The 15,313-nt window shown below is 50.8% G+C and overlaps 1 protein-coding gene across 1 annotated transcript; it reads left to right on the plus strand.

Moving 5' to 3' along the window:
- Nucleotides 1-1,429: 1,429 nt before the first annotated feature.
- On the plus strand, nucleotides 1,430-14,366 carry LOC128640322 (peroxisomal targeting signal 1 receptor). The gene is made up of 4 exons (XM_053692812.1): nucleotides 1,430-1,825; nucleotides 3,367-3,532; nucleotides 9,744-9,901; nucleotides 12,929-14,366. The coding sequence occupies exons 1-4, from the start codon at nucleotides 1,662-1,664 to the stop codon at nucleotides 13,128-13,130; spliced, it is 690 nt and encodes a 229-aa protein (XP_053548787.1). The 5' UTR covers nucleotides 1,430-1,661; the 3' UTR covers nucleotides 13,131-14,366.
- The last annotated feature ends 947 nt before the right edge of the window (nucleotides 14,367-15,313 follow it).

Raw genomic sequence — 15,313 nt, forward strand, 5'->3', positions numbered from 1 at the left:
TAGGGTACTGTCTGTCTATCTTCTACGGTACTGTCTGCCTGTCCTCTAGGGTACTGTCTGTCTGTCTTCTATGGTACTGTCTGCCTGTCCTCTAGGGTACTGTCTGTCTGTCTTCTATGGTACTTTCTGTCTGTCTTCTAGGGTACTGTCTGTCTGTCTTCTATGGTACTTTCTGTCTGTCTTCTATGGTACTGTCTGTCTGTCCTCTAGGGTACTGTCTGTTTGTCTTCTATGGTACTGTCTATCTGTCTTCTATGTTACTGTCTGTCTATCTTCTAGGGTACTGTCTGCCTGTCCTCTAGGGTGCTGTCTGCCTGTCCTCTAGGCTGCTGTCTGCCTGTCCTCTAGGGTGCTGTCTGCCTGTCCTCTAGGGTGCTGTCTGCCTGTCCTCTAGGCTGCTGTCTGCCTGTCCTCTAGGGTGCTGTCTGTCTGTCCTCTAGGGTGCTGTCTGCCTGTCCTCTAGGGTGCTGTCTGCCTGTCCTCTAGGCTGCTGCCTGCCTGTCCTCTAGGGTACTGTCTGCCTGTCCTCTAGGGTACTGTCTGCCTGTCCTCTAGGGTGCTGTCTGCCTGTCCTCTAGGGTACTGTCTGCCTGTCCTCTAGGGTGCTGTCTGCCTGTCCTCTAGGGTACTGTCTGCCTGTCCTCTAGGGTACTGTCTGCCTGTCCTCTAGGGTGCTGTCTGCCTGTCCTCTAGGGTACTGTCTGCCTGTCCTCTAGGGTACTGTCTGCCTGTCCTCTAGGGTGCTGTCTGCCTGTCCTCTAGGGTACTGTCTGCCTGTCCTCTAGGGTACTGTCTGCCTGTCCTCTAGTGTACTGTCTGTCTATCTTCTATGGTACTGTCTGCCTGTCCTCTAGGGTGCTGTCTGCCTGTCCTCTAGGCTGCTGTCTGCCTGTCCTCTAGGGTACTGTCTGCCTGTCCTCTAGGGTACTGTCTGCCTGTCCTCTAGGGTACTGTCTGCCTGTCCTCTAGGGTGCTGTCTGCCTGTCCTCTAGGCTGCTGTCTGCCTGTCCTCTAGGCTGCTGTCTGCCTGTCCTCTAGGCTGCTGTCTGCCTGTCCTCTAGGGTACTGTCTGCCTGTCCTCTAGGGTACTGTCTGCCTGTCCTCTAGGGTGCTGTCTGCCTGTCCTCTAGGGTGCTGTCTGCCTGTCCTCTAGGCTGCTGTCTGCCTGTCCTCTAGGCTGCTGTCTGCCTGTCCTCTAGGCTGCTGTCTGTCTGTCCTCTAGGGTGCTGTCTGCCTGTCCTCTAGGCTGCTGTCTGCCTGTCCTCTAGGCTGCTGTCTGCCTGTCCTCTAGGCTGCTGTCTGCCTGTCCTCTAGGCTGCTGTCTGTCTGTCCTCTAGGGTGCTGTCTGCCTGTCCTCTAGGGTGCTGTCTGCCTGTCCTCTAGGCTGCTGTCTGCCTGTCCTCTAGGCTGCTGTCTGCCTGTCCTCTAGGTTACTGTCTGCCTGTCCTCTAGGCTGCTGTCTGCCTGTCTTCTGTGGGTCTGTCTGCCCTGTACTATCTGTCCTCTATGGTACTGTCTGCCTGTCCTCTAGTACTATCTGTCTGTCCTTTATGGTTCTGTCTGTCTTTTTTGCACCATGCAGTCTATCCACCTTCAAAATCTAATAGTAATATGTCTGTCCCAGGTGTCTGGAGCTGAAACCAGACAATTTGAATGCTCTGATGGCTCTAGCTGTGAGTTTCACCAACGAATGTCTCCAGCAGCAGGCGTGTCACACACTGCGATTGTGGCTGAAGCACAGCCCCAAGTACAGTCACTTGGTTAAAGATGAGACTCCTGAGGGTGAAACACAGAGGGTACGAACCCTGGGGACTTTGTTATCAGAGTGAGTACTGACATAGCCAGCTGTGGTATCTGCTTCCTATCCTGCACCCACTAGTGAAATTACCTGCTCCATACCCTGTACTCACTACTGATATTACCTGCTCCATACCCTGTACTCACTACTGATATTACCTGCTCCATACCCTGTACTCACTACTGATATTACCTGCTCCGTACCCTGCACCCACTAGTGATGTTACCTGCTCCATAACCTGCACCCACTAGTTATGACTTGCTCCATACCCTACACCCACTAGTGATATTACCTGCTCCATTACCTGCACCTACTAGTGATATTTCCTGCTCCGTACCCTGCACCCACTAGTGATATTACCTTCTCCGTACCCTGCACCTACTAGTGATATTACCTGCTTCGTACCCTGCACCTACTAGTGATATTACCTTCTCCGTACCCTGCACCCACTAGTGATGTTACCTGCTCCGTACCCTGCACCCACTAGTGATATTACCTTCTCTGTACCCTGCACCTACTAGTGATATTACCGGCTCCATACCCTGCACCCATTAGTGATATTACCTGCTCCATACTCTGTGCCCACTAGTGATGTTACCTGCTCCATACCCTGCACCTACTAGTGATATTACCTGCTCCATACCCTGCACCTACTAGTGATATTACCGGCTCCATACCCTGCACCCATTAGTGATATTACCTGCTCCATACCCTGCACCCACTAGTGATATAACCTGCTCCATACCCTGCACCCACTAGTGATATTATCTGCTCTATACCCTGCACCCACTAGTGATATTACTTGCTCCATACCCTGCGCCCTCTAGTGATATTACTTGCTCCATACCCTGCGCCCTCTAGTGATATTACCTGCTCCATACCCTGCACCCACTAGTGATATTACCTGCTCCATACCCTGCGCCCACTAGTGGTATTACCTGCTCCATACCCTGCACCCACTAGTAATATTACCTGCTCCGTACGCTGCACCCTCTAGTGATATTGCCAGCTCCATACTCTGCGGCCACTAGTGATATTACCAGCTCCATACCCTGCACCCACTAGTGATATTACCGGCTCCATACCCTGCACCCATTAGTGATTACCTGCTCTATACCCTGTGCCCACTAGTGATATCAGCTCCATACCCTGCACCCACTAGTGATATTACGTGCTCCATACTCTGCACCCACTAGTGATATTACCTGCTCCATACCCTGCACCCTCTAGTGATATTACCTGCTCCATACCCTGAACCCACTAGTGATATTACTGGCTCCATACTCTGTACCCACTAATATGACCTGCAACATACCCTGCTCCCACTAGTTATATTACCTACTCCATACCCTGCACCCACTAGTGATATTACCTGCTCCAGGCAACGACACGTGTTACACATTGTTTTCCTAATCTGTCCCTCCCTCATCTGTTCCCTCATGTTGTTTTTATGTAATACCTTATTCATCAGTAACCATTCTTTTGCCCTAATTACCACAAATTTTTCCCATGTATAAGTATCTTCCCATCTTTTCTTACCAACATTTTCATTCCCCCCCCCCCCCCAGTTCTTTGTTCTCAGAGGTGCGGGAGCTGTTTCTATCTGCTGTGCGTATTGATCCATCTCATGTGGACCCCGATGTGCAGTGTGGTCTTGGTGTTCTATTTAATTTGAGCGGAGAGTATCAGAAAGCTGTGGATTGTTTCACTGCTGCCCTGAGCCAGAGGCCAGATGTAAGTGTGGGTAATAGGGCAAGAGATGGTGTAATAAGCCCACATGTGGGTGAGGCTCATCTATTAGTGCCAGAGACATGTGAGTGTTGGGTACAAGGCAGGTCGTATTAAGATACTGTGCAGAAGTAGAGGTGTGGGGTCAGGTCAAGAGGGTGTTAGTGGCGTTCCTGTGCTTGACACACAGGTGAGTGATAGGTGCTAAGGATATAGAGATCTTGTATTAGAGTTCGGTCAAGGGTAAGAGCAAATAGAAGAGCAGAGGTAGAGAACCTAGCACTAAAAGATCAAATGTAGAGAACCAGCACTAGAAGATCAAATGTAGAGAATCAACACTATAAAGAACTAGCACTAGAAGAGCAAAGGTAGAGAACTAGCACTAGAAGAGCAAAGGTAGAGAACTAGCACTAGAAGAGCAAAGGTAGAGAACTAGCACTAGAAGAGCAGAGGTAGAGAACCCAGCACTAGAAGATCAAATGTAGAAAATCAACACTATAAAGAACTAGCACTAGAAGAGCAAAGGTAGAGAACCTGCACTAGAAGAGCAAAGGTAGAGAACCTGCACTAGAAGAGCAAAGGTAGAGAACCTGCACTAGAAGAGCAAAGGTAGAGAACCTGCACTAGAAGAGCAAAGGTAGAGAACTAGCACTAGAAGAGCAAAGGTAGAGAACTAGCACTAGAAGAGCAAAGGTAGAGAACTAGCACTAGAAGAGCAAAGGTAGAGAACTAGCACTAGAAGAGCAAAGGTAGAGAACTAGCACTAGAAGAGCAAAGGTAGAGAACTAGCACTAGAAGAGCAAAGGTAGAGAACTAGCACTAGAAGAGCAAAGGTAGAGAACCAACACTAGAAGATCAAATGTAGAGAATCAACACTATAAAGAACTAGCACTAGAAGAGCAAAGGTAGAAAACTTGCACTAGAAGAGCAAAGGTAGAGAACTAGCACTAGAAGAGCAAAGGTAGAGAACTAGCACTAGAAGAGCAAAGGTAGAGAACCAGCACTAGAAGATCAAATGTAGAGAATCAACACTATAAAGAACTAGCACTAGAAGAGCAAAGGTAGAGAACCTGCACTAGAAGAGTAGAGGTAGAGAACCTGCACTAAAGAGTAAATGTAGAGAACCAACACTAGAAGATCAAACATAGAGAACCAGCACTAGAAGATCAAACATAGAGAACCAGCACTAGAGGATCAAACGTAGAGAACCAGCACTAGAGGATCAAACGTAGAGAACCAGCACTAGAGGATCAAACGTAGAGAACCAGCACTAGAGGATCAAACGTAGAGAACCAGCACTAGAGGATCAAACGTAGAGAACCAGCACTAGGTGATCAAACGTAGAGAACCAGCACTAGAGGATCAAACGTAGAGAACCAGCACTAAGAGTAAATATAGAGAACCAGCACTAGAAGAGCAAATGTAGAGAACCAGCACTAAGAGTAAATGTAGAGAACCAGCACTAGAAGAGGAGAGGCAGAGAGAAAGTGCTAGAAGAGCAGAGGTAGAGAACCAGCACTAGCAGAGCAGAGGTAGAGAACCAGCACTAGAAGAGCAGAGGTAGAGAACCAGCACTAGAAGAGCAGAGGTAGAGAACCAGCACTAGAAGAGCAGATGTAGAGAACCAGCACTAGAAGAGCAGAGGTAGAGAACCAGCACTAGAAGAGCAAATGTAGAGAACCAGCACTAGAAGAGGAGAGGCAGGCAGCCAGCACTAGAAGAGGAGAGGCAGAGAACCAGCACTAGAAGAGGAGAGGCAGAGAGCCATCACTAGAAGAGGAGAGGCAGAGAGCCGGCACTAGAAGAGGAGAGGCAGAGAGCCGGCACTAGAAGAGGAGAGGCAGAGAGCCGGCACTAGAAGAGGAGAGGCAGAGAGCCATCACTAGAAGAGGAGAGGCAGAGAGCCAGCACTAGAAGAGGAGAGGCAGAGAGAGCCAGCACTAGACGAGGAGAGGCAGAGAGCCAGCACTAGAAGAGGAGAGACAGAGAGCCATCACTAGAAGAGGAGAGGCAGAGAGAGCCAGCACTAGACGAGGAGAGGCAGAGAGCCAGCACTAGAAGAGGAGAGGCAGAGAGCCAGCACTAGAAGAGGAGAGGCAGAGAGCCAGCACTAGAAGAGGAGAGGCAGAGAGCCAGCACTAGAAGAGGAGAGGCAGAGAGCCATCACTAGACGAGGAGAGGCAGAGAGCCATCACTAGACGAGGAGAGGCAGAGAGCCAGCACTAGACGAGGAGAGGCAGAGAGCCAGCACTAGAAGATCAAATGTAGAGAATCAACACTATAAAGAACTAGCACTAAAAGAGCAAAGGTAGAGAACCTGCACTAGAAGAGTAGAGGTAGAGAACCTGCACTAAAGAGTAAATGTAGAGAACCAACACTAGAAGATCAAACATAGAGAACCAGCACTAGAGGATCAAACGTAGAGAACCAGCACTAGAGGATCAAACGTAGAGAACCAGCACTAGAGGATCAAACGTAGAGAACCAGCACTAGAGGATCAAACGTAGAGAACCAGCACTAGAGGATCAAACGTAGAGAACCAGCACTAGGTGGTCAAACGTAGAGAACCAGCACTAGAGGATCAAACGTAGAGAACCAGCACTAAGAGTAAATATAGAGAACCAGCACTAGAAGAGCAAATGTAGAGAACCAGCACTAAGAGTAAATGTAGAGAACCAGCACTAGAAGAGGAGAGGCAGAGAGAAAGTGCTAGAAGAGCAGAGGTAGAGAACCAGCACTAGCAGAGCAGAGGTAGAGAACCAGCACTAGAAGAGCAGAGGTAGAGAACCAGCACTAGAAGAGCAGAGGTAGAGAACCAGCACTAGAAGAGCAGAGGTAGAGAACCAGCACTAGAAGAGCAGAGGTAGAGAACCAGCACTAGAAGAGCAGAGGTAGAGAACCAGCACTAGAAGAGCAAATGTAGAGAACCAGCACTAGAAGAGGAGAGGCAGGCAGCCAGCACTAGAAGAGGAGAGGCAGAGAACCAGCACTAGAAGAGGAGAGGCAGAGAGCCAGCGCTAGAAGAGGAGAGGCAGAGAGCCGGCACTAGAAGAGGAGAGGCAGAGAGCCGGCACTAGAAGAGGAGAGGCAGAGAGCCAGCACTAGAAGAGGAGAGGCAGAGAGCCAGCACTAGAAGAGGAGAGGCAGAGAGCCAGCACTAGGACAGAGGAGAGGCAGAGAGCCAGCACTAGAAGAGGAGAGGCAGAGAGCCAGCACTAGAAGAGGAGAGGCAGAGAGCCATCACTAGAAGAGGAGAGGCAGAGAGCCGGCACTAGAAGAGGTGAGGCAGAGAGCCAGCACTAGACGAGGAGAGGCAGAGAGCCGGCACTAGACGAGGTGAGGCAGAGAGCCATCGCTAGAAGAGGAGAGGCAGAGAGCCGGCACTAGAAGAGGAGAGGCAGAGAGCCGGCACTAGAAGAGGAGAGGCAGAGAGCCAGCACTAGAAGAGGAGAGGCAGAGAGCCGGCACTAGACGAGGAGAGGCAGAGAGCCGGCACTAGACGAGGAGAGGCAGAGAGCCAGCACTAGAAGAGGAGAGGCAGAGAGCCGGCACTAGAAGAGGAGAGGCAGAGAGCCGGCACTAGAAGAGGAGAGGCAGAGAGCCGGCACTAGAAGAGGTGAGGCAGAGAGCCGGCACTAGAAGAGAAGAGGCAGAGAGCCAGCACTAGAAGAGGAGAGGCAGAGAGCCAGCACTAGACGAGGAGAGGCAGAGAGCCAGCACTAGAAGAGGAGAGGCAGAGAGCCATCACTAGACGAGGAGAGGCAGAGAGCCATCACTAGACGAGGAGAGGCAGAGAGCCATCACTAGAAGAGGAGAGGCAGAGAGCCGGCACTAGAAGAGGAGAGGCAGAGAGCCGGCACTAGAAGAGGAGAGGCAGAGAGCCGGCACTAGAAGAGGAGAGGCAGAGAGCCGGCACTAGAAGAGGAGAGGCAGAGAGCCGGCACTAGAAGAGGAGAGGCAGAGAGCCGGCACTAGAAGAGGAGAGGCAGAGAGCCGGCACTAGAAGAGGAGAGGCAGAGAGCCGGCACTAGAAGAGGAGAGGCAGAGAGCCGGCACTAGACGAGTTGAGGCAGAGAGCCGGCACTAGAAGAGGAGAGGCAGAGAGCCAGCACTAGAAGAGGAGAGGCAGAGAGCCGGCACTAGAAGAGGAGAGGCAGAGAGCCGGCACTAGAAGAGGAGAGGCAGAGAGCCAGCACTAGAAGAGGAGAGGCAGAGAGCCAGCACTAGAAGAGGAGAGGCAGAGAGCCAGCACTAGAAGAGGAGAGGCAGAGAGAGCCAGCACTAGACGAGGAGAGGCAGAGAGCCAGCACTAGAAGAGGAGAGACAGAGAGCCATCACTAGAAGAGGAGAGGCAGAGAGAGCCAGCACTAGACGAGGAGAGGCAGAGAGCCAGCACTAGAAGAGGAGAGGCAGAGAGCCAGCACTAGAAGAGGAGAGGCAGAGAGCCAGCACTAGAAGAGGAGAGGCAGAGAGCCAGCACTAGAAGAGGAGAGGCAGAGAGCCATCACTAGACGAGGAGAGGCAGAGAGCCATCACTAGACGAGGAGAGGCAGAGAGCCATCACTAGACGAGGAGAGGCAGAGAGCCATCACTAGACGAGGAGAGGCAGAGAGCCAGCACTAGAAGATCAAATGTAGAGAATCAACACTATAAAGAACTAGCACTAGAAGAGCAAAGGTAGAGAACCTGCACTAGAAGAGTAGAGGTAGAGAACCTGCACTAAAGAGTAAATGTAGAGAACCAACACTAGAAGATCAAACATAGAGAACCAGCACTAGAGGATCAAACGTAGAGAACCAGCACTAGAGGATCAAACGTAGAGAACCAGCACTAGAGGATCAAACGTAGAGAACCAGCACTAGAGGATCAAACGTAGAGAACCAGCACTAGAGGATCAAACGTAGAGAACCAGCACTAGGTGGTCAAACGTAGAGAACCAGCACTAGGTGGTCAAACGTAGAGAACCAGCACTAGAGGATCAAACGTAGAGAACCAGCACTAAGAGTAAATATAGAGAACCAGCACTAGAAGAGCAAATGTAGAGAACCAGCACTAAGAGTAAATGTAGAGAACCAGCACTAGAAGAGGAGAGGCAGAGAGAAAGTGCTAGAAGAGCAGAGGTAGAGAACCAGCACTAGCAGAGCAGAGGTAGAGAACCAGCACTAGAAGAGCAGAGGTAGAGAACCAGCACTAGAAGAGCAGAGGTAGAGAACCAGCACTAGAAGAGCAGAGGTAGAGAACCAGCACTAGAAGAGCAGAGGTAGAGAACCAGCACTAGAAGAGCAGAGGTAGAGAACCAGCACTAGAAGAGCAGAGGTAGAGAACCAGCACTAGAAGAGCAAATGTAGAGAACCAGCACTAGAAGAGGAGAGGCAGGCAGCCAGCACTAGAAGAGGAGAGGCAGAGAACCAGCACTAGAAGAGGAGAGGCAGAGAGCCAGCGCTAGAAGAGGAGAGGCAGAGAGCCGGCACTAGAAGAGGAGAGGCAGAGAGCTGGCACTAGAAGAGGAGAGGCAGAGAGCCAGCACTAGAAGAGGAGAGGCAGAGAGCCAGCACTAGAAGAGGAGAGGCAGAGAGCCAGCACTAGGACAGAGGAGAGGCAGAGAGCCAGCACTAGAAGAGGAGAGGCAGAGAGCCAGCACTAGACGAGGAGAGGCAGAGAGCCGGCACTAGACGAGGAGAGGCAGAGAGCCGGCACTAGACGAGGAGAGGCAGAGAGCCGGCACTAGAAGAGGAGAGGCAGAGAGCCAGCACTAGAAGAGGAGAGGCAGAGAGCCGGCACTAGAAGAGGAGAGGCAGAGAGCCGGCACTAGAAGAGGAGAGGCAGAGAGCCGGCACTAGAAGAGGAGAGGCAGAGAGCCGGCACTAGAAGAGGAGAGGCAGAGAGCCGGCACTAGACGAGGAGAGGCAGGCAGCCAGCACTAGACGAGGAGAGGCAGGCAGCCAGCACTAGAAGAGGAGAGGCAGGCAGCCAGCACTAGAAGAGGAGAGACAGAGAGCCAGCACTAGAAGAGGAGAGGCAGAGAGCCAGCACTAGAAGAGGAGAGGCAGAGAGCCAGCACTAGAAGGACAGAGGACAGGGCAAATACAGAAGTTAACTGTTCTGGCAACAGATGGGAAGCCACTAAAACCTCTCATTGTTATGTGACTCCCTATTCCCTTTTTGCACAATATTTCTTGCCCTTTTACATGATCACTGTCTCACTTCCCCTTTTCAGGATTACTTACTCTGGAACAAGTTAGGCGCCACACTTGCTAATGGCAGTGACAGTGAGGCCGCAGTAGAGGCGTACGGAAGAGCTCTGCAATTACAGCCAGGATTCATACGCTCAAGATACAACCTAGGCATTGCCTGTATCAATCTGGGGGCACATAGGTGAGGGAAGGAGTACAAGAAAACATCTGTGCTGTATAGAAGATACAGGAATGAGTGGAAAGCTGTGGCAGGAGGCCCAGTTAACAGAATAGAGACATAGTTTAGTGAAGGCACGAAGGTATGCAAAAGTTGAAAGCTAAGAGGGGGTAAGACACAAGGATGATAGAAGGGGGAGGCACAAGGCTGAAGGAGAGGGAAGCACAAGGCTGATGTAAGGGGGAGGCACAATGGTGATGGAGAGGGGGTAGACACTTAGCTGACGGAGGGGGAAGATAAAATGCTGATGGTGAGGTGGGTGACGCAAGTGTGACGGAGAGGAGGGTTATGCAAGGCTGATGGAGGTGGGGTGACACAAGGCTGACAGAGAGGAGGGTGAAATAAAGCTGACGGAGAGGAGGGTGACACATGGCTGACGGAGGGGTTAAGACAAGGGTGACAGAAGGGGGGGTGGCACAAGGCTGGCGAAGGGGGGGATGGCACAAGGCTGGCGAAGGGGGGGATGGCACAAGGCTGGCGAAGGGGGGGTGGCACAAGGCTGGCAAAGGGGGGATGGCACAAGGCTGGCGAAGAGGGGTGACACAAGGCTGACAGATGGTGGTGACGCAAGGCTGACATAGGGCGAAGTGACACATGGCTGGCGGAGGGGAGAGCAAGATTAAAGAAAAAAGGTGAGAGCAACACAAGGCTGATGGGGAGTGGCACAAGGCTGGCGGAGGGGATGGCACAAGGCTGATGAAGGGGGTGGCACAAGGCTGATGGAGGTTGTGGCACAAGGCTGGCGAACAGGGTGGCACAAGGCCGATGGAGGGTGTGGCACAAGGCTGGCGAAGAGGGCTGGCACAAGGCTGACGGAGAGGTGGGTGACACAAGGCTGACGGAGAGGTGGGTGACGCAAGGCTGATGGAGAGGAGGGTGACACAAGGCTGACGGAGAGGATGGGTGACACAAGGCTGACGGCAGAGAATGGGTGACGCAAGGCTGACGGCAGAGAAGGGTGACGCAAGGCTGACGGCAGAGGAGGGTGACGCATGGCTGACGGCAGAGGAGGGTGACGCATGGCTGACGGCAGAGGAGGGTGACGCATGGCTGATGGCAGAGGAGGGTGACGCATGGCTGACGGCAGAGGAGGGTGACGCATGGCTGACGGCAGAGGAGGGTGACGCATGGCTGACGGCAGAGGAGGGTGACGCAAGGCTGACGGCAGAGGAGGGTGACGCAAGGCTGACGGCAGAGGAGGGTGACGCAAGGCTGACGGCAGAGGAGGGTGACGCAAGGCTGACGGCAGAGGAGGGTGACGCAAGGCTGACGGCAGAGGAGGGTGACGCAAGGCTGACGGCAGAGGAGGGTGACGCAAGGCTGACGGCAGAGGAGGGTGACGCAAGGCTGACGGCAGAGGAGGGTGACGCAAGGCTGACGGCAGAGGAGGGTGACGCAAGGCTGACGGCAGAGGAGGGTGACGCAAGGCTGGTGAAGCGGGATGGCGCAAGGCTGACGGAGAGGGGTAATGCAAGGTTGACGTAGGGCGGAGCGACACAAGGCTGACATAGGGGAGAGCAAGATTACAGAAAAAAAGGTGAGAGCAACACCAGGCTAATGGGGAGTGGCGCAAGGCTGGCAGAGGGGGGTGGCGCAAGGCTGGCGGAGGGTGGGTGACGCAAGGCTGACTGCAGAGTAGGGTGGCACAAGGCTGCCAAGAGAGGAGGGTAAAGCAAGGCTGACAGAAGAGGAAGGTGACACAAGGCTGGCGGAGGGGAGTGAAACACAGCTGACGGAGGCGGTGACACAGGGCTGACGGAGGGAGGGGCACAAGGCTGGCGAAACAAGATGGCACAAGGCTGACAGGGGGTAGTACAAGGCTGACAGCTGGCAAAGGGGGGTGGCACAAGGCTGCCAAGAAAGGAGGGTAAAGCAAGGCTGCCAGGAGAGGAAGGTGACACAAGGCTGACAGGAGAGGAAGGTGACACAAGGCTGACAGGAGAGGAAGGTGACACAAGGCTGACAGGAGAGGAAGGTGACACAAGGCTGACAGGAGAGGAAGGTGACACAAGGCTGACAGGAGAGGAAGGTGACACAAGGCTGACAGGAGAGGAAGGTGACACAAGGCGGAGGGGAGTGAAACACAGCTGACAGAGGGGGTGACACAAGGCTGACAGAGGGGGTGACACAAGGCTGACGGAGGGAGGGGCACAAGTCTGACGAAACAAGATGGCACAAGGCTGGCAAAGGGGGTTGACGCAAGGCTGACGGAGGGGGTTGACGCAAGGCTGACGTAGGGCGAATCGACACAAGGCTGGCGGAGAGGGCGAGCAACTCAAGGCTGACAGAGGGGGTGAGTAACACAAGGCTGACGGGTTGGCATAAGGCTGGCAAAGGGGGGTGGCACAAGGCTGGCGAACGGGGGTGGCATTAGGCTGAGGGAGGGGGGGCACAAAGCTGATGGAGAATGGGAGGTAAAAGAGGAAAGGAGACACAAGGCTGACAGAGGACAGTGACACAAGTATGTTACAGTGTGGAAACCTTGATTAATAGGCTAGAGCAGTGTTTTTCAACCAGTGTGCCGTGAGTGATCCTCAGGTGTGCCACGGCAGACTGACAACAGTGTGACATATTTTTTAAACTTTGCTTGTTTTTTACTCCCAGTGCAGGGGTAGTTTGTAGGAGGCATGGCATAACAGCACAAAACATACAGTATGTGTGTGTTTGTGTGTATGTATATATATATATGCTGTATTAGGCTACAATGTGTGATTTTTTTTTTAAATTTTGGGATGGTGGTGTGCCACAGGATTTTTTAATGTAAAAAAGTGTGCCACGGCAAAAAAAAAGGTTAAAAATCACTGGGCTAGAGGATAAATGGGGAGAGGTGGATGGTGTGGTTTATAGGGAGGCACACCAGAAAGCACATGTAAAAAAGGAGGATCAGTGTACAAGAGAAACTGGTGTGACAGGGTAGGTGAGACAATAAGAGGAACAAGTGGAAGGATATAAAAACTAGCCACTGACATACCTTTATGTTACCTACTGCAGGGAGGCTGTGGAGCACTTTCTGGAGGCTTTGAACATGCAGCAGCAAAGCGGAGGATCAGGAAATGCAATGTCTGACAATATCTGGAGCACCTTGCGGATGGCCCTTTCCATGATGGGGCAGAGTGAGCTGTATGCCGCAGCGGACGCCCGTGACCTTGCAGCACTTCAGGCTGCTTTTCCACCACATGCTACCCCGCAATGACCTCTGCTGGACCCTTTGCAGTGTGAGTGCATGTTGGGAGGTCTCCCACAATGCACTTATTTAGGGAAAATAGTGTTCCCATCATTGATTGGGGGTGCCACAGCTGTAAGGAAGTAATCCAAAGATTCTTCTGGTGGGGATCCACCCACAGTCCATCTGTGCTCTCCTCTGATTGGCTGCTACAGAAGGGACAACTTTAATTAACCTTTTAATTGTATTTAATTGCTGATCCTGCTACCATTTTATAAACAAGAAGTGATTTCACTGCTCAGGTCAATTCCTAGCAAAGGTCTTGCTTGCGTATTTAGACACAGTATTGTCTGCTGGTCAGAGAGAGAGTGTTTGCTATAAGGGAGATTAGACCCTGTTATTGTACACTGCAGGAGAGATTAGACCCTGTTATTGTATGTTATGGGGAGATTAGACCCTGTTATTGTACACTGCGGGGGAGATAAAGCCCTGTTATTGTACATTTCAGGAGCAATCAGACCCTGTTATTGTACACTGCAGGATAGATCAGACCCTGTTATTGTACACTGCAGGAAAGATCAGACCCAGCTATTGTACACTGCGGGGGAGATTAAGCCCTGTTTTTGTACACTGCGGAAGCAATCAGACCCTGTTATTGTACACGTCTGGGTAGATCAGATCCTGTTATTGTACACCATCAGAGACTAGACCCTGTATTGTACACCGCTGCAGGAGATTACACCTTGTATTTTACATTGTGGGAGGATCAGGCCGCTGAGACCCTGTATTGTATGCTGTGGGCACATGAAATCTGACCTGAAGTACTGGGAGCGGAAGATTAAACCCTGTATTGTACACTGTGTGGGAGATCAGGCCCTGTATCATACAGTGTGTAATATCTGATATCATTAATTAAACAATAACTTGTATCGTGCACATGAATCGCAAGTGGAAAATATTAATGGAAACAATGGTACTGTGGTTGTAAATAAATAATATGACATTTGTGAAGCTGTTACCCCACTGATGATATCCCACTGCTGCCACCATGTGTTGTATACACTCTAAGCTCCCTATCACCCTGGACACGGGAGTTGTTTACAGTAGACCACTAATCAATCAGCACTTGAAGAATTTGCTACCTGAAGGTGAATCTGCATTTAAAGGTTGCACAGGACTCCATTGTGATATCTCTGATCTGTATCACATTACTGTAAAGAATTAGTCTACAATATTTGTAATAATAAAATGTATTATATACAGTTACCCAGGGCTTGATAAATTTGTTTAAAATATAAGGGCCAGTTTGAAAATTTAGCAGGTGTAGGCATGTGCATATATACATTTGTGTGTTTTTGTATAGATATATATAGGTTTGTGTGTTTGTTAATATTCTGTATATTGTGACAAACTTTTTGGCTACTAATAAGACAATAACCCCCACACATTTTTGTGCACTTGTTGGATCAGGGCAGTGTTTCCTGAATCCCCTTGGTATAGTGGCTTCCTTGTGTACTATGTGTGGGTATTAGTATAAAGTGCTTGCCAACCTGAGAACTTCAACTATTATCTACAGGTGATGAGGAAGGGGAAGGTGAGACCATAGGGATGAAAGATAGAACAGAGAATGTGGCGCGGAAGGAGAAAGCAGAGACGCACAAAGCATTAAGAGAGAGCAGAAATGAGCACTGTATGGGAGCAGAGTAAAAAGATGAGCACTGGGTAGAAAAAGAGAGCAGAGAGTTTTGAGAAGGAGAGAAGAGCACTGGCAGATCAGAGAACCAGTATTAAACCATGACTGGCACAAAGGTATTTAATGAGACATGCGGTCACCATACTTTGAGCACTTGCTCTCTAGACCTTTCTGTAAATATGTACTTTTATTTCCAATGGCATGGAAATTCCACAATTCCATTCAATGACTGTTGGGAATCAGCTCCTGGCCACCAGGAGGAGGCAAAGACACCCCAGCAAATCTTAAGTATCCCTCCCACTTCCCATAATCCCCAGTGATTTGTTTGCCTTTCTGAAGCAAGGAGTGAGAAGATAGTGCTCTGAAGACAGATTGAACTAAGTCCTTTTAATGGGGATGTACTAAAAGGAATGACAAGGGTGAATGACAAAATGGAATGCCCATAGACTTTAATGGGATGTAAAATTAGTGTTGAAGCAACAAAACTATGAGACATATCAACTAGATATTTACTAGATAT

This window comes from Bombina bombina, chromosome 9 (assembly GCF_027579735.1).
Source record: "Bombina bombina isolate aBomBom1 chromosome 9, aBomBom1.pri, whole genome shotgun sequence".
NCBI classification, from domain to species: domain Eukaryota; kingdom Metazoa; phylum Chordata; class Amphibia; order Anura; family Bombinatoridae; genus Bombina; species Bombina bombina.

Coding starts and splice junctions, on each gene's coding strand:
- LOC128640322 (XM_053692812.1), top strand. CDS start 1,662: ATGGCTCTAGCTGTGAGTTTCACCAACGAATGTCTCCAGCAGCAGGCG. Junction 1,826..3,366: donor CTGGGGACTTTGTTATCAGA/GTGAGTACTGAC, acceptor CCCCCCCCCCAG/TTCTTTGTTCTCAGAGGTGC. Junction 3,533..9,743: donor CCCTGAGCCAGAGGCCAGAT/GTAAGTGTGGGT, acceptor TCCCCTTTTCAG/GATTACTTACTCTGGAACAA.